The 20,001-nt window shown below is 25.9% G+C and overlaps 1 protein-coding gene and 1 long non-coding RNA gene across 2 annotated transcripts; both read left to right on the top strand.

The window, feature by feature from the left end:
* The first annotated feature begins 1,351 nt into the window (after nt 1-1,351).
* Nucleotides 1,352-4,839, top strand: LOC109802100 (cruciferin (DUF506)). Its single transcript, XM_020363313.3, has 3 exons — nt 1,352-2,021; nt 3,318-3,534; nt 3,949-4,839. Exons 1-3 carry the CDS (start codon nt 1,803-1,805, stop codon nt 4,437-4,439), a joined length of 927 nt encoding a protein of 308 aa, XP_020218902.2. The 5' UTR covers nt 1,352-1,802; the 3' UTR covers nt 4,440-4,839.
* A 13,429-nt stretch (nt 4,840-18,268) lies between these two features.
* On the top strand, nt 18,269-19,186 carry LOC145957113 (uncharacterized). The gene is made up of 2 exons (XR_014433531.1): nt 18,269-18,808; nt 18,924-19,186. It is a non-coding gene; the product is annotated as an uncharacterized LOC145957113 (long non-coding RNA).
* The last annotated feature ends 815 nt before the right edge of the window (nt 19,187-20,001 follow it).

Below are 20,001 nucleotides of genomic sequence, written 5' to 3'. Positions count from 1 at the left end.
GGTGCAGTTTTTTCAATAAATAAAAAATTAAAACACACACAACAAAATTACTTTTCAATAGACCAGCAGAAGGGAATAATAATTATGAGTTTTTAAGTTGGAACTTTATTTCTTTCTATTTCTGAAAAAAAATCTTTAAAGTAAAGTTTGACAAAATAATTATTTCCACAAAATAACTTGTAGTTTTTAAAATTTTAAATTATTTAGAGCTTTTTTATTTTTATTTTTATAACTATAAGTATATTCTCTTTTTTCAATCACATTTTCTTAATCAATAAAATTCGAACATGAAATATTTTTTAAGAAGATCATAGATTTCACTTGGATGAACAAATTTATGGTGTAAAAAATTAAATATATATATATATATATATATTATAAAAAATATATTTTATGAAAAAATATACAAAATAGACTCATATTATAATACAATTTTAATTAGTTTAGACTTTTGTTTTCTTTAATATATAAATTCATTAAAATAAAAATAATTTACATATTTAATGAAAGCACATCAATTTAATACAAACCTCAGCTATTTCATCATTATACACTTAAACAAAGCATCATATAAATTCGTTCAAATGGCCATCATAAAAATTTAAAATATAAATATGATTCTAAATTATTTATTAATTTATAATATACCTGCGTATAAAAAAGTTCCTCAAGCTTTTGTGTATTTTGGTCTAAAAATAAAAAAAATGATAAAAAGTAATCGAAATTAAATATGAAAAAATAATTAACAAGGATTGAGTGTGATTTTGAGTAGTTAATTATAAAGTGTAATAAAAAACAAAATATAAAAAAAAGTGGTATGAAAATATATTATAAAAATATATTTTTAATCCAACTAAATAAATGTTTTTATGCGAAAATATTCAATGATTTGGATTACTTTTTTGAAATAAATCTCATTTTTATTTTGTAAATCATACTAGCAAGAACAATTTTACCATCCTGACTCAATTCAAATAAAATTATCTTTATTAAAATGTCAATAATTTTGTGAAAAAACACATATATCTTATATTAGAGATAATTTTATTTAATTCCAAAATATGTATATATATAATATAATATAATATAATATAATTAGTTGTTCCATCTTCCAATAAGAGTTTTTCATGTATAAAACATAATTTCGGATAAAGAAACTAATCGGTCTGTATTTACAATTATTAATCTGTAACTTAAAGGCTTAAATTAAACAAACCACTTTTTTATTTTATTTTTTATTTATATATATTTTGTGACACTATATAAAAAAGAAGAAAGGTAACCTTGCGAAGTCACTGAGAGGGCAAAATGGTCATTACGCTTCTCCGGCTCCTTTTAAATTGTCTTCTTTCTCCGACGAACTCGCCTTCCAATCTTTTGGGTTTTCATTTGCAAAAGGAATCATCATTCCGTTTGCCATTTGACCTCCTCAATCCCTTCAGATCGAAAGGCCAATTTTTTTTTTTTTTTCAATTTGATATTCATTTCTCTTTCAATTCATCAAAACTTGTCGCAACTAAATTCACCTAAAAATTTAGATTTGCAATATGTGATTAAAACTCGAGGGTAAACAAACAAAAAAAAAAAAATCGACTTTTTGATCCGTTTTGGCGAATTGAGCCCTTTGGACTGTGGAATTCGAGGTACAGGAATCGTGGGCAATGGCATACGAGGAATTTGGAAAAATTTAGGTTCTGTTGTGGTTGTGACTCCGTGGCGATTGTCAGAAACGGTGTCGTTTGGTGCCGGGGAAGCTGGGGACTTGGGGTGGTCGGAAGGACGCCTCTCACGGCGGAGGAGGGATGGATTGTAGGGTTTGTGTGGCCGCCGCCGCCGATTTGTGGGTAAGAGTTGACGGCAACGGCGAGATTGGCGGCGGTTTTAGCCACGAGAGTGAACATGACTTGGCGCTGATGGTTAGCGATTTTTTAGAAAATGGAAGTAGTGGCGCCGAGTCATGGTGTAGCAGTGATAGCGATTCTGGTCATTCTGATTTCGCTCAACTCGCAGAAAAGATTCAGGTGATTATTAAAACCCCTTTGTTTTTACTTTTTGTTTAATGAATTCTTAATTGATTGTATAAAAATGATATCGCTTGTGTTGTGGGCACAAAATGAAATGGAAACTAGATTTTTAAAGCATGTTTGTAATTTTTGCTCAAATTATGATTTTGAGGCTTCCAAAGAAAATTTTAAATGTGCACCGTTGTGTCAATTCGCTGTGGATTGTTTGTGGTGTCTACAGGATTACAGGAACATGAGCTGAATGCATGTTTATTTTCTTAGTCTGTGTAGAATATATGGTAATGAATGGCTAATTCATAGTTTTTGTTTTACCAAATTGCAACCTTTTATTGATTTCTTCTGGATTTTTTGGTCTTTAATTGGGGTATCTTCATAGGCATTGCTGTGATAGAGATTCCTGAGGCACTCTCATGACTGGTAACTAACTGAGGCTTATGATATCTGATACCTAAGATTTCATTTACATGCGTTAGGCTATGTGTAAAACTGTAAATAGCTTAATCAAGCACGTATTCATTAAGCCTATTCATAAGCTTAACTGCGAAATTTGTGAAATAAGCTAAAAAGAAGATATAGGAATGACATAACTCAGGTCACTTTCACAGGCACTTTCAAACGTCCCCTAAAACTAGTTTTTTTGGGGATCATATACATGTGTTTGGCTGAATATTCAAACCTTTCTAAACTGCTAGAGCCCGAGTCTTGACACGTGCTTTTCAATTCTCTTATTTTCATTTGAGTTTTGGGTTTGATTTAGAAAATGCAACATGCAATCTCCTATGTTGTAGGGTAGGGTTGAAAGCAGTTTCTTCCTGTCTCAATTACCTTACACTAGATAATTGGCATATTGGGTTTTGACAGGAAAACAAAATAAGGGAAAAACAGAAAACAGATACCATAGAAATAGAATTGCCTTTCTGTAGTTTACTGTACAAGTGACTGTTTTCCTACTAATTATTTACTTTGGATGAAAGATATTGTTGAAAATAATGACATTTAATTTTCTAAGGAAATAGTATGTTCAGGTATCTCATGTTTCAATGTATCTAGTGTTCATGGGTATTAGTGTCTCGGAAGTTGCATTGCTTATTATTATCGTAGGGAATAGTCTCTGCAAAATCTATCAAGATTCTGTTCATATGGATGATATGCAGAACCTATGCACTACGTATTCTCTTGAGTTGACTAATAAAGCATTTTTCTCTAAATTTTCTGCAAAATATTCTGTTCTACCTTTAAATCAACAAATATTTTAACAACTTACCTGACAATCTTTCATGTCTCATGACACAGATCTGTAAGCTGTCGGTGGCTCAACAAGAGAGTGACTTGCTTTCAGTTGTGCATTCCCTCATACGGTCAATGAATGAGACAAACCTTCAAGTTATGAATTCTGGTCCATGTTATGCTAGCTGTATTAGGTTTTATCTGGTGAAGTTGATGAGACTTTCTGGTTATGATGCTGGTGTTTGTGCATCTAAATGGCAGAGTAGTGGCAAGGTCCCTGGAGGTAAGCCATATTGTGTATATATATATATATATATTTTTATTTTACCACAATTACAATTCTACTTTTGCTTCATGGATGGCACATCCATCATTAAGCTGCCACCATTGGTTTGTTTGTGGTGCTAAATATGAAACTTTATTATTGTCTGCATCAAGTGCTTTTTACCATGTTAAGTAACTAAGAACGTGATTGTATACAAGGTAGAAGTACTTTTGAGGACTTCTCTACTTAAAATGAAAAGTTACTAAACTCACACTTCTAACCTTGTATTCAAACAAGTTCTATGACTGTCAAGAGAAAGTAAAATGGCATACTCTTTTATGTAGTCTTGTTCAACATTTCCAGCGGATTTGTATGCACATGTTTGTGCTTATGCTTTCAGCTGATGTTTGATTGTTGAAACTTGTGGCACAGGTGATCATGAATATATTGATGTTGTGGTCGACAATAATTCTGGAAGCTCAGAGCGATTGATTGTTGATATTGATTTCCGAAGCCACTTTGAAATAGCTAGAGCTGTCGATTCATATGATAGGATATTGAATTCACTTCCGGTTGTCTACATCGGCTCCTTTACCAGGTTGGAAAATTTTCTTGGAATAATGGAGGAAGCTACTAGGACTTCGTTGAAGCAGAATTCTATGCCCCTTCCTCCATGGAGATCATTAGCATATTTGCAAGCCAAGTGGCAGTCGGCGTATGAGAGATACACACATTCAGAAGGCAATAACATTAGCGACGGTGAATGCTTTGACCACAAGCAATGCTGCGGACATCTGAAGAGGCTGCAATCTTGTCTTCAATCGGGAATGGAAATAGAGCGAATGTTGAAGCCTAGAAACAGCGAAAGTAACTGGAGGATGAAGCCTGAGAGATGGCGGCACCCCTTGTTCAGACCTATTTGACATGTACAGATTTTGGCTTTCAAGTTCTCAAGAGACTGAATTAAAAAGATACAGAATTTTTGCGGCTATTTTCCCTCGATTAAATCTTCATCATGCTACCTAATAAGTCTGATCAACAAACCACAGGTTCATATAGGAAGCCTCCTTACCAACAACAATAAACCATTTTATATATGCACTGGTTCTTTGTTTATTGTCCATGTTTGAGGTGTCGCAATTGCAGAATCTAAATTTTGGTTGGTTTCCAGTGATAGTCACCAAACTACTACTGGGTACCCCATTTAATTATGTCTGAGTTATTCCTTGCCTCGTATATTTGTTGGGTCTAGGAATTTTTGGTACCATATGTTATGTTCCTATCCTTCAATACATATTCATATGATTAGTTTTGAGTGATGAACGATAATTTTCTTTTGAGTTTCTGATCTGTTATATCTGTGAATGATTGTTTTTTGAATTTTGATTCAGCACGCAATGAAAAAACAACTTCGAAACTTGCAATATTTAGGTTAAATGTGTGCTAGCTGTCGAACTTCTGTTGCCTGAGTCTTGTTTTAAAGCTTGGTTCTTTCAATTACTTTATTTAACAAGATTTTTGATTCAGAGTTGGTCATCTTAGAGGGGTACCCATGTGATGCACCCAATTCAAGTGCATTTTTTTTTTGTTGTATAAATTAACTATCGACTTGGATGCATATTAATAATGGTTGATTCTTCGAGCACATTCTTTTTATTTATACATCACATATATCTTGAAGCAATTATGTTTGAATCAACTAAGATTTATGTAGAAACATATGTCACATATATCTTATACTTGAAACAATTATGTTTGAAATAATAATAATAATAATAATATAAATTTTTTCAATCTACCTTTATAAAAAAATTACTTAAAAAATATATTAAAAATATATATCAAAACTAGTATTAAATAAACAAATAAAATTATTGAAACAACAACAACAATAATAATAATTTATAATATCCAAATGTATATCTGAATTTTTAATATTTTTAGTAAATTATACATCGTATATTATAACCATTTTTAGTCATGTAAAATTAATTTTTGAAAATACAATCTCAATATTGTTTTTATTTAATTAGCTGACCGTTGTTTTTTTTTTTTTAATAATATGAATATTTTTTTTAATTACTATGCAACATATACATATCATACATCATATATTACAACCACTTTTACTCATGAAAAATTAATTGTTGAAAATACAGTCTCTATTGTTTTTATTTAATTAGCTGGCTGTTATTTTTTTTAATAATATATATATAATAATATATACATATATATATATGTATATATATATATATATATATATATATATATATATATATATATTTGTTACTATGCAATTAAGGAGGTCTTAAATCAATTTGTTAAGTAAGGTGTGTAATTTATTTTTTTTGAAGGGAGTGTGTAAATTCTTTTAAATAATTTGGTTGAGTTAAATTGAAGTAAATCAAAATCAATGTAATTATATTATTTAAAAAATGATAAATATATTATTTAATTGAATTATGTTCTAAAAATAATTTAATTATATTAATTAATTTTTTTATTATCATGATATCACTAAACTAAGTATAAGTGATTATAAGAATTAAAAAATAACAGCAACGAAAATGTAAATGATGTAAGAATAATTATAAAAAATAATTTCATCTTAAAACATATTTAAGCCTTTATTTTTAAAATTGATATTTTTTTTAAATTAAAATTCATAAAATATAATAAATAAATGTAAAATAAATAAATAATAAATGAATTTATTTAAATAATTATTAATAATACTATTAAAACTCGTTATCTTTCATTTAATACCTTATAATAAATGTGCATTCAAATTTCACTTAACATTATGGTGTGTTTGAATGAGACATTTTACAAATTTAAGAAATTTTAAATTCTTGGTATTTGAATTACTTTGATTTCAATTTCTATCATTCTTAAAATATTTTGTTTGGATAAGTCAATTCCAAGTTCTTAAATTTTAAATTATTAAGTTAGATATGATAATTTGATTCTACCATCATAAAATTGATTTTAAAAATATATTTATATGTTAAGATTTTTAAATTAATTTTTATAAAAATAAATATTAGTTAATTTTTAAATATTTAATAATTTTAAAAATTAATATTAGATAATATTTAATAATTTTAAAAATATTTTGGAATACTCAATAATTAAAAACATGAAGAGATAAGAGATAAATAAAATATATAAATGAAATAAGAAGAAAAAAATATGAGAAATTTCAAATTCTAACTTTTTTAGGAGAATTTGAAATTATATTATTTTAAAAATTTTTACAAATGCTTGAATTTCAATTTTTTTTAAAATTCTCCATTCAAACAAGGTATTTCACCTGAAAAAATTTGAAACTCTTCAAATAAATGAATTACTTCATTTAAATTTTCCATCCAAACACACTATAAATGTTTCACAAATTACTCTCACCGGTCCTTTTAAAACACAATTTAAAAGTAAATATTTTATAAGGCTTCTGTTTAATTATTATAAAATGTTAATTATTTTTTATTTTATTTTTTATCCTATTAAAGATTTTAAAAATATGTGTTTTCTTTTATTGGATAATTAAAAGAGAATCCGAGAAATAAATATTTTCTGTTTTATTAAACTCTTCTTTGATTTAGATTTATTGATGCTATAAATTTTGATATGAAGTAATATCTTCACATTTCTCATAAGAATTCAATGATAAGTAAAATTTAGGAACTATCAACCATTATTTAATATACTATAACAACTTGAAAATCACTAAAAAGAAACTAGTATATATATATATATAATATATATTACTCTTATTATTATTTTAATAAAAAAAACTATTATTATTAATATTTTTAACTTTTAATTTATAAAATAATAATAAATATTACTTCTCTTCACATAATTTATCTTTTATACCGTACAAGTACATGAATTAGTAAATTTAATAAAATCAATTAGTATAACTATTTATATTGGTTTCTATGATATAATTAAAAATATCTTATATATAATAAAGACTGAAGAGAGGATTATAATTTATTTTGTAAGCCAATTAATATAATTTATTAAATAAATTAAAATAATATAACAAAAAATAAATGATCTAAAATGTCCTTAATTTTAGTGAGAAAAAGTATATATACCAAATCTTTCTTACTTTATATTCTCTTGTGTACTTATTATAAGACACTTCTAATAAAATTACACAGACCAATATATACACTAATTTTAATTGTTTTATAAAATAAAATCATGATATTTACACCAATTTTAATCTTATTAAATTGCCATTAAAAAATGAATGATATTTGTAACACCCCGAATTTTCTACTAATATAATGTTGATTATTATTTATTTTTGTATAGTTATTTTAGTTAATTAAAGGGTTATAAAATTTTTGTAAAATTATATTTTTTTACGCCGGAACGTGCTGTTCCAAAAATGGAACGGGTCGTTCCAGACGAAGAAAAAATACTATTTTTCGAGTAGCAGAACGGGCCGTTCCAAATATGGAACGGGCCGTTCCAAAGTAATAAAAAGACCCATTTTTGTTTTACAAGAACGGGGCGTTCCCAAATGGAAATGGGTCGTTCCGAGATTTTAAAAATGCCTAAAAAGTTGTGTTAGAAACTGGGCGTTCCAACTATGGTCAATAAGTGTAAACGTGAACCCCAGAACGGGTCGTTCTGCTTTTTGGAAACGGGCCGTTCCGATTTTGGAACGGGCCGTTCCAGTTGAAAATTTTGCACAGATTCGAAGGATCCGGAACGGGCCGTTCCGAATTCAATACGGGTCGTTCCGGGTACACCAGGTTGCCTATAAATAGAGGCAGGGGGGGTGAAACTTTTATAACGGAATGATAAGTGAAAATCTTAGAGAGAGAAAGAGGAAGAGAGAGAGAGAGAGAGAAAGAGAAAGAGAAAGAAAGAGAGGGAAAGAAAGAGGGAATCCAGAGGAGGAGGTCCTGCCCAAGTTTCAACTCCTGCTTATCCAGGTAAGGGGGAGAGTGAGAAACCTCGCTCAGGGGTGTGGGGATAATTGTTGGATAGTCTGTTTGTCGGATTGGCCCCCAATCCCTTGCTGTTGTTCTGTCTTATTTTCTGTTTGCTCTACTTTATTCCTTGTTGGAAATAATAAATGATTATGTAATCCCAATCCCTTGCCGTTGTTCTGTCTTATTTTCTGTTTGCTCTACTTTATTCCTTGTTGTAAATAATAAATGATTATGTCATTAATGTTAAAAATGAATAAGTTTTAATATGAATAAGAATGCCCTTTGTGGATTCCTGTGCGGACCTTATGAGAAGTATTTATGACATGACCATGTAAACTATGGACAAATGACATGAGACCTAAGAATGGACTATTGAGACAAACTGTGATTATAAGAACATGAAAAATGATGACATGATGTACTAAATGAAATTCTGTAATAAGTTAAATATTGAGTCAATGAAATAATGACTGTATGACATGCATCATATGCATATATGACTTCAGGTGTGCCGCTGAGGCCGCATACCGATGATGTAACTTGCTAACAAGGTGTACCTTAGGGTCACCAGTGATGTAACTTGCTAACAAGGTGTACCTTAGGGTCACCAGTGATGTAACCAGGTGTACCTTTGGGTCACCAGTGATGTAACCAGGTGTACCTTAGGGTCACCAGTGATGATATGTGAAACTTCCTTATGGCGCCACATGGATGCATTTATGAGTCGAGTCCATGACATCATAACATGATAAATGAGTATATGTGTGATATTGATTATTTATGTGTATTGTTTATATGTGACTTATATTTGTTGTGCGTGTGTGTGCTATCTAACCTTTATTTCTTCACCTAAAACTGAGTGAGATGTTTCTCACTCCCTTGTTGTTTTTGTACATGTTTAAATTATGATGCAGGTGATCAGCATAATGAGGCTTAAGGCTTCAGTTGGGCATGCTCTGATAGGATGTGACATCGGGGCATAGTTAGCTTAGTTTAATATGTTATTGTTTTAATAACTTTAGTTTCTCTTCTTTTGTAATTTTTAACGAAGAGAAAATGTAGATAAAGTTTATAATCCAAGGAAAATGTATGTTAAGAATTGTAATTTGAACGTTCTTGATAAAAGACCAGAATGAACATCTTTGTTATATTTTTATTACATGATTTGGAAAATATAAATTAATTCCTAACCAGGAGGCACTGCCACCTTTACTGGAGTTAATTTATATTTCCTGTATTATTATATATATATATATATATATATATATATTTCTTGTTGTCACTAAATTGTATTGAAAATCTTAACTTCTTTTCTTTTGTAATTTTTACATTGGAGTTCTGATTTATGAATTATGAATATGAATCTTTTACCTTGTGATATTTGAGACATTTGTCAACTATGAAAGATTTTATTTACTCAAAAAGAAAGAAATTTTTTTTTATTGTTACATTTGTTAATGTTGGGGTAGAAGGGTGTCACAATATTATTCCATATCAAAGTGTAAGTACTAATACCAATAAATGAGAATCAAAAACTCAATAGGTGATTTATTTCTTAATTTCTCTTCACTATTCCAAGAAGCAGAATATATATTTATATATATATATATATATATATATATATATATATATATATATATATATATATATATATATATATATATAAATGAGGAATAATCCATTATTCTAGAAGTAAGTCTACCTAAACTTACTCCGTTTCAATAACTCATGTTTTACATCAAATTTCAACAATCCAATCGTTGAATTTAAAGTTCTTAATGCATTGATTAAATCTGCAAATTTTAAAAAATTGAAAACCATTTGATACTTTATTTCATTAATTCAAATTGACAGATAATCATAAAATTATTTTATACATTAATTTGAATTAACGAAATAAAGCATCAAATGGTTTTCAAATTTTTTAAAAATTTACATATTTAATCTATGTATTAAGAACTTTAAATTCAATGATTGAATCGTTAAAATTTGATGTAGAATATGAGTTATTGAATAGAGTAAGCATAGATAGACTTACTCACATATATATATATATACACTAAAAATAAAACCAATACTTTATAGAAAGTAAAAAAAAACTATCATTTTTTTTCTAAATTATATCTTATAATATATTCCAGAGTGTATTATCACAAAAATTTCAATAAGATATATTATTTTAAAAAAATTAAAATTTATGAATATAATAAATGAATTTTTAATAATCAATGGATGAGGACATGAATTCAAATGCCAATAATTACACTATTAAAACTCCTTATCTTCATCCAACACTTAATAATAAATGTGCATTTAAAACTTATTATCTTTGTATTAAATGTTTCACCAATTAATATCTTTTTTTCCAGAGTAACGAATTTGTAAGAGAATTTGCAGTACTTAAACACATAGTTTTAAAAACCGGACCGGTCATCGAACCGGTTAAGGTACTGGGTCAGTGGGTCAAAGGTTGAACCAGTGGGTCACTAGTTGAACCGCATGACTCGATTTTTATTTATTCTTATTAAAAAAAATTCATATTAAATATATTTAATACTTATAAATTTTAATAAATTCATATCTTATTTTAAATTTCAATTTTTCTATCTTATTTAAAATTATTTTTATTTTTATTTTGTAAAAAACATACATAAAAAATTACATGTTAAACGGTATATTAATACAAATTAAAAATATAAATAATATGTACATATATAATATGCTTGCAATTAATATCACAAAATAATATATGTAATATTTACATAGATATTATATTATTAAATATATAATTTAAAATTAATAATATACTATAAAAGTTATTTAAGTTGTATATATTGCAAACAAATATATTAGAACAAGTAGTCATTGTTATATTTAATAAGACTCCTTGCTTTTTATTAAGAGATTCAATTATTATTATTATTTTTGTGGTTTATGGTCCCTTAAAAAATTTCTAAAAATAAAAAAGTGGTTGAACTGGTTTGACCCACCGCTTCACCGGTTGAACCGGAAAATTTACCGGTTCAATCCGGTTTAAAACGGGTCGACTGCATAATCGGTCCAACTTAAGATTCGGACCGGCTGGACCACCGGTTCCCGGTCCAACCGGTCCGACCGGCCGGTTCGGTCCGAGTTTTAAATCACTGCTTAAACATCATACTCAATCAACTAAGTTAGACCCCCTTATATTAAATAAATGAAAAATATAACTCAAAATAAATTTCTTAAATGTCCTTGGTTTGAGTAGGAAAAAATTAACATACAATATTTTGTTTTTAAAAAATTCAATTCATAAATATAATAAACGAATGTTTAATAACCAATGAATAAATACATGAATTGAAATAGTTGTAGTTTCTAATATAAGAAGAAGAAAAATCCCACTAACTAAAAATGTTAGTTTCATTTACTTAATTTTGCTAATTTTATTTAACCTTTTTTTTCTCTAAATTTCTTAAATATTGATATAAAAAATAAAACAAAATATTAAAAATAAAATCTCAATCAAGTGAAGAAGTAACATTAAGCAAAATAAAATAAATTAAAATATTCTTGAGACTAACAAATACAATTTTATTTTGTTGCTTATATTCATTATAGGAATCTCTATCATCTCCCTATAACACTTACAAACAAATGTGCATTTAAGTCTCATTTTCTATTAAATGTTTCTCAGCAATCAAATATCATATACTCTCGATACGATTTTTTTATGAGATCCAAATTAAAATTATTATTTGATACTTCTTTTGAATTTATATATAAGCGAAAATTGCTTAAAGTTTTTTTTTAAATATAAACAAATTATAATCAAGTTAACTTTATTTAACGTTCTTAACCCAAAATTATTTCTATAGTAATAAATGAGAACATTATTTATTATGAATATAGTTGAAGGATATTTTAGAAAATATAGTGTATATTTTATGTAAAATTGTGAAAACTAAATATATTTAATAAAACCTCTTAATTATGTATATAAAATTAATTATTTTTACTTATATATAAATTTAGATATAGTACTTTCTATAGGAACCAATATCAAATCATTCTTGCATTAATTATTGTTTTACAAAATATACCTTGATATTAAATATTAATAAAAGGTTATTTAAGATTATATTTTACTTCATCCGGTTTTGAATATAACCAAGAAAAAAAATAAATGTTTGTTAATTTTAAATATAAGAAAATATCAACTATATTTACTATATTTTTTATGTAACATAATAAGTGTCACATTAAAAGAAAAAATAAGTTATGTTATTTTTTCAATGCAATATTTATTATCTTTATTTTCATTTATATCTTAATAATATTATGTAAGAAGTAGTGTTTGTGTTGTATCATTTATAGTAAAAAAGATTAATCATAAAGTAAACTTTGTAAAATTATTTTTTTTTTCACTTATTTATCAATTTTCTTGATCTATATAAAATAATTTAAGACAATACTTATTATGAATTGAAGGAAGTATTTAATGATACCCATCTCCAAAATACTTCTTCATTTGTTTGGGATTATATTTTTGACGATCATTTTTATTAGTAATATCCATTTTTTAAAAATGGTAGTTAAAAAAATTATGTTAGTTTTCAAATGAGATTAATGCAATGGCAGTAATCACTTTTTAATTAGAATGATTTTTTTGCGCTTAAGTTCAAAATCAAGGAAATATTTTTTAAATGAAACTTAAGAAATTAAATGATAGTAATTACTTTAATTAGCGTGGAAGAAGTTTTTTCTATTTATATTCGAGAGTGTTCGTATCCATTGGAAACTATTGGGCCGAGGCTGTTAACTCCACATATATTCCCCTTATCTCTTCGTAATAGTTCATCTCCATATCCCTGTCCATAATAAGCCTTCTTCTCATTCTATTCTTTCTGATTGTTTCCCTTTTCCATTCTCACCATTTTAGGGTTTAGGGTTTAAGATTTAAGATTTTGTACTTCAAATTAGAATATTCCAAAAACAATGGTTCTTTATTCACAACTCCGTTTTGTATTATCCAATAGTCCAAAAGAGAAAACCAAGCATACCTATTCGACCCCTTCTCCTTCCGTGATGATTTGCAATAAGCTTTTCGAAGTTTGTTCAATTTTAATTTGCATGCACGAACTGTTTCTATTTGGTTCTTACAAGGATAAAGAAATAAAAATATCATGGAGCATTTAATAAGTATTTGAAAATTGAAGAAACTCCAAAATTTTGTTACAAATGATGAGTGGAGGAGGGTGGTGATGGAAAGACAACGTCCTCCTTCCATCCACAAAGGGCCATAACACCATAGTTTCTTACCATCATGTATGGCTTCATCTGACTCCTTCCTGGCTGGGTAGCTGAAGAACGTCAAGTTGAGAGTGACATGGTATATATATAAATCATTCTTTAATCTATTAATTGATTCATCCATTCACGAGTTAATTTTTCTTAATTATCATTGTGAAATGATATATATTATTTTGTACATGCAGCAGTACTACTATTATGACCCAAGAGGAAAATTTTACAAGACTCAACACCTTTGCGGAGGAGAATGGAGTGATTGTGTTGGACACTTAGATCAATAGGAAACATATTTATCTATGTAATTGGTTTGCTTTTATATATGATCTATGTATGCATGTAGATCGATCGGGTTTTAAACTTTATCGGTTAATGAAATTTCATTTTTTATTACATGTGTGTTGTGCTCTTACTGCTTCCAATATTTTAACCCAAAATAAAGTAAAAACTAAATTCATTAATTTGGAATTATTATTGAATATATTTAAACAAATTACATGTGTTTACCTTATATGTAACTGGTAATTTTTTTATGAATTTTGTTTAAAAATAATAAAAAATAGAAATAATATAAAGGTTATAACTTATATTATATAAATCAAGTGGGATTATATATAATTACAAAAATGGTAAAATAATTTAAAACAAAAATAAAGATCAAAGGTCATTTCAAAATAAGTGGATAGTTATTATTTTGCATAGATATATATTTTTTTCTATTTTATTCTTGAGAAATATGATGGTGAAAAAATGATTAATCTATATCTCTATATTATATATAAAGGGAATACCTTCTTCTTGTTTTCACATTTGTAGACATTTATACCTTTTATTATGTGTTATTTTTTTCATCATCATATCTCTTAAATGTAAAATATAAAAAAAAAAAGTATAAAAAATTAATTATCCACTCTATCAATATAATAACTACCCTCTCATTTTGTAATCATCTTTGGTCTCCAATTTTATTTAAAATTATTTTACTCTTTTCTAATTATATATTACCTCACTTGATTTACATTATATAACCTCTATTATTTTTGTTTTTTTATAATATTTTTAAACAAAATACATAGAAACATAAAATATTTTGACTCTACTAATATATAATAAATGAGTATAAATATTTAAAAAAAATTATTAAAACTAAAGGAGGGTATTCCCTTTATATGTAAAATATAGATAGATTAAGAAGCCTAATTCAATTGATTGAGTATGGTATGTAGATATGTTATAATATCGATTACCTTATATATATAATATTACTTATATAATTGCATTACGTATATTAAAATAATGTAATTATATTAAGGTTAAATGTCTTATTTGGTCCTTTATAAATTTTTTTTGTTTTAATTTAGTCTTTCTTTAATTTTTGATTTTAATTTGGTCCTCAATAATTTAAATTATTGCAATTTGGTACTTCTGTCCAAATTATTTAAACGGAGTTAACTGTTGGTCACGTAAATGTTAGGTGGATGCCACGTAGATGGATGACAAATTTTTCGAATACACCTGGAACCAGAACGGCCCGTTCTGGTTACACTATTGGTGTGTTTAGGGTTTAGGGTTTTCATGAAATTTGACGTCCACCTATGCATCTACGTGGCATCCACCTGGCATCCACATAGCCAACAATTAACTCCGTTTAAATCATTTTGACGGAAGTCCCAAATTGCAATAATTTAAATTATTGGGGACTAAATTGAAACAAAAAATTAGAGTGAGACTAAATTGAAACAATAAAATATTATTAGAGACCAAATAAGGATTTTAACCTTATATTAATTAATACTAAATTATTCAATTTTTTAATCATATTAACACTAAACTAATTGTAGCTAAAGACAAGAAAAAGAAAAAGAACTATTAAAAAATGTCAAAATCTAAAATTATCATTAACAAAAAAAATATATTTAAGTTCTAGTTTAAAAAAATAAAATACATTTTTCTTAACACACTTTTTAATTATTTTTTATAATTTATGTGAAATTAGTTTTTTTCTTCTTATATATAAGTCTAGAGGGATAAATCAGAATTTTGTTTTATAATCCAATAAAATTAACTAGCATAATTACTTATATGTAATTTGGTTAAAAGTGTTATATAATAAAGATTAATTTTTTTTAATCCATGAATATGATCCATACTCAAAATTGATAATCAAGAATTAATTTACGATCCTGGAATATAATTTCTACTGAATAAATATTATTTTAATATAAACAAAAATCAAATCTAAGTATATCAGGTCAACTCCCATATTTCAAGAAAAATCTTAGGATCATTAATCGATCATCAATAAGAACCGGATTAAGTATTATTCATGATTTTTTAAAATGATATTTTTGTTTTTAAAAATTAAAGTTCGTAAATATAATAAATGAATTTAAAATATACAATGAATGAAGGTATGAATTCATATACTCAATAAGTACACTATTAAAACCCATTATCTAGAACACTTAATTATAAATATACATTTAAAATCCATTATCTATCTATTAAATGACTCGGCAATTAATAATTTTTTTATCTATAGAAATTGAATTTGGTGATTAGGAAGTTTACAATACTCGAGAATCATAATCAACCAACAAAACTAGATCCCTTGATATTAAATAAAATAAAAATGAAATAAATAAAAATGATTTGTCTAAAATATTTTTAGTTTGAGGAGAAAAGAAATTAAAATCTACTGCTAGTTTTATTTTTAAAAGTTAAAATTTATAAATATAATATATGAATTTATGATAACCAAAAATGAATAAATACATGAATTCAAATAATCATTAATAACATCTTTAAAATCTATTATCTTTAATAATAAATGTGCATTTAAAATTTATTATCCATTTATTGAATGTCTCATCAATTAATATTTTTTAATTCATAAAAATTGAAAATTTATAATACTCCGCATCCAAGTCACGAGTTAAACCTCTTATTATTAAATTAAAAAAAATGACTTAAAATGAATTATCTAAAATGTCTTTAGTTTGAGTAAATAAAAATTAAAATCTACTAATACTTTTATTTTTAAAAATTAAAATTTATAAATATAACAAATAAATAAATTTTTAATGACCAATGAATAAATGCATGAATTCAAATAAGCGTTATTGACTTCATTAAAATCTATTATCTTTCTTTAACACTTAATAATAAATGTGCATTTAAAATCTATATCTATATATTAAATTAATGTCTTGTTCTAAAAAAAGAAAGTCTATTAAATATCTCTTCAATTATTTCTTTTAATCCATAGAAATCAAACTCAGTAATAGTAGAATTTATAATACTCACATATTCTATTTAACCTAAGCTAATTCTCATTATATTAAATAAATTGATGAAAGAAGAAATAAGTAAAAATGAATTGTCTAAAATGTCTTTAGTTTGAGTAGAAAAAAATTAAGATCTACTAATACTTTTATTTTCCAAATTTAAAATTTATAAATATAATAAATGAATTTATAATAACCAATAAAACAATTAATGAATTCAAACAATCTTTAATTACATCATTAAAATATATTATTTTATTTCAACACTTAATAATAAATGTACATTTAATTCTTACTTTCTCATCAATTAATATAATTTACTCTCTTGAGTTTTTTTTTATTATAAGACTTAAATTGAAAGTATTGATTGATATTCATTTTATAAAATTTATCTAAAATGTTTCTTGCATTAATTATATTTTTTTTATAAGATATGTTCTTAATTTTAAATGTTAATAAAAGGCCATTTAAGATAATATATTATTTTTAAAATAAAATTAAGACTCAAATATACTCCTATCATCATTTATCTTATTTTCAATTTCAATTTAGTCACTTATCTATTAAAATATTTATTTTATCTTATATCTTTTATATTTTAATCAATCATTTTTAATTTTGAACATGATTTTCAATCAATTTGATTAATTCAAAACGTAAAACTTGAAAAATTAGATTCATTTATATAAAAGTTATAAAATTTAATTGATGTTTGAATCTCAAATAAAGATTTGTGTGAAAAATATATCGTATGAACAAATAGAAAGTAATATGAAATAATTTTTTTGAATTTTTTTTTTACTTTTTGAACGTATTTGTATTCGATTTTTATCATATTTATAACACATTTTTATATTAAACTTCAATTGTGTTCAATAACTTTTATGTAATTAAATTCAATGAGACAAGTTTCAAGTCTTAAATTAAAAAAAATTTAAAATTATATCTCAAAATTGAAAACATTTATTATTTTAAAAAGATCAAATCAACATAAATTTAGAAAATAAATATTTTAAAAATAAAAATAAATTTAAAAATATAATATAGAAAAAGTATAATTTAATTTTAAATAAAGTATATTAACTACTTTTAATTACCGTATATTAATTTTTTATATATATTTATATTCAAGACTTGAGTCGTACGTATCCATCGAAAACTCTTGGGCTTAGTCTCTTAGATCATCTGATCTCCTATATATTCTTCATAATAATTCATTCTTTGGTATACTTTGCATTCCCTCCTCTTGTACTCTCCTTCACCATTTGTGCTTGGGAATTAGAATCCAAAAACAATGGTTCTTGTTTCACAACTCCGTTTTGTATTATCCAATAGTCCAAAAGAGCAAAACCAGCATACCTATTCGATCCCTTCTCCTCTCATGATGATTTGCAATAAGCTTTTTGGAGTTTGTTCAATTTTCATTTACATGCACCAACTGTTTCTATTTGGTTCTTACAAGAATAAAGAAATAGAAATATCAGCAAGCATTTAACATGTATTTGAAAATTGAACAGATTCCAAAATTTTGTTGCAAATTGTGATTAGAAGAGAGGGATTGAAGGACAATGAGAATGTATGTTTTTATTCAATTTCCACTCTATGGTGCGCGATGGTGCAAGCACGGGAAAGTATCTGAAGGTGAAGAAAATTAAGTATTTTCACCCCACATAGTCGCATGCATGTGTCGTAGCACCGCCCTCATCACATGCCTTTTGAAGAGAAGAATGAAATGATTGTGTTGAAGACTTAGATGAATAGGTAATATACATATATATAAGTAATTGTTTTGCTTTTATGATCTGTGTTTGTATGTGGAATATGCTTTAAACTTTATGTGCTTCTGTTAATAGAATTCTTTTTCTGGTTTCAACAGGTCTTTATTGTGTTGTGGTCTTATATATTGCTGGGAGTACTTCTAAAGGTGGGGATCCAACAGTGGAATGAAGTTCATCTTTTTATGTTTTCATTCTTCTTGTTCTATCACGTAGTGAAGTATTTTATTTTGTAATTTTGTGTTTGAATTTTAATTTCCACTCTGTTTATATTCTTGAATTTCTGGATCAATCTTCTGTACCTATAGATTTTGTTTTTCCTTTTCTATGCACTTTTATAAACAGACCAAGCCCTTTTGAATTACTTGCTCTCAAATCAAATTTAACCCACGTTATCAACAAATAATTTTTATACTCTTTTTTTTACAAGATTCACTTATAAAGATAGAATCAACATAAAATAAAAGGTTGAGTTTTTTTTCTTCTTCTCATTAGTACAAAAATTTCATCAAAAGATTTCAGTATGAATGTCACGGGGATTTACATAATTACATTGGTTAAAGAGATTTTTTTTAAAAAAAAAATAGTAATCAACAGATTCGGTTCAATATTCTTCCGAGACATAAACGAAAGTAAAAGTAAAGTTAAATACTATACAGGCGCCTATGTTGTGTTGTAACAGTTTTTTTTATTATCACAATGTGTTATAACACTTGTGTATGAACCGATCTTTTATCAATTTAAATTGTGTTTTAACAATGAGTATGGCAAGTTAAAGTATAAAAGAGGGATAAAACGTTAAAAAAAATTTAATTTAAAATAATTTTAATAAAATTTATTTGTTATTAGTGTATAAGGTTAAATTAATATCTGTATCACGTTAACGTAAAAAGATAATATTACAAAAAACAAATCACAAAAAAGATTAAAAAAATTAAAAATTATAAGTATAGAGATTAAAAAGATTCATCTTTAATGACAAAAAAGAATTAAAAAAATAAGTATAAGCACTAAAAAAACTATTTTAAACTACCGGAATTAAAAAGAGAACTAAGTGAAATTATAAGGACAAAAGAAATATTTTAACAAGAAATTACTTTAATTCATTTTAAATAAAGATAGAATATTGTGAATAACACTAAGAGTGTGTTTGGATGAAAAGTTTAAATAAAGTAATTT

The sequence above is a fragment of the Cajanus cajan genome, chromosome 4 (genome assembly GCF_000230855.2).
Source record: "Cajanus cajan strain Asha chromosome 4, NIPB_CcT2T_4, whole genome shotgun sequence".
Taxonomy (NCBI): domain Eukaryota; kingdom Viridiplantae; phylum Streptophyta; class Magnoliopsida; order Fabales; family Fabaceae; genus Cajanus; species Cajanus cajan.
The sequence above is the reverse complement of the archived record's forward strand: the minus strand, read 5'-3'. Positions and strand labels throughout refer to the sequence as shown.

Coding starts and splice junctions, on each gene's coding strand:
- LOC109802100 (XM_020363313.3), top strand. CDS start 1,803: ATGGATTGTAGGGTTTGTGTGGCCGCCGCCGCCGATTTGTGGGTAAGA. Junction 2,022..3,317: donor AACTCGCAGAAAAGATTCAG/GTGATTATTAAA, acceptor CTCATGACACAG/ATCTGTAAGCTGTCGGTGGC. Junction 3,535..3,948: donor TAGTGGCAAGGTCCCTGGAG/GTAAGCCATATT, acceptor CTTGTGGCACAG/GTGATCATGAATATATTGAT.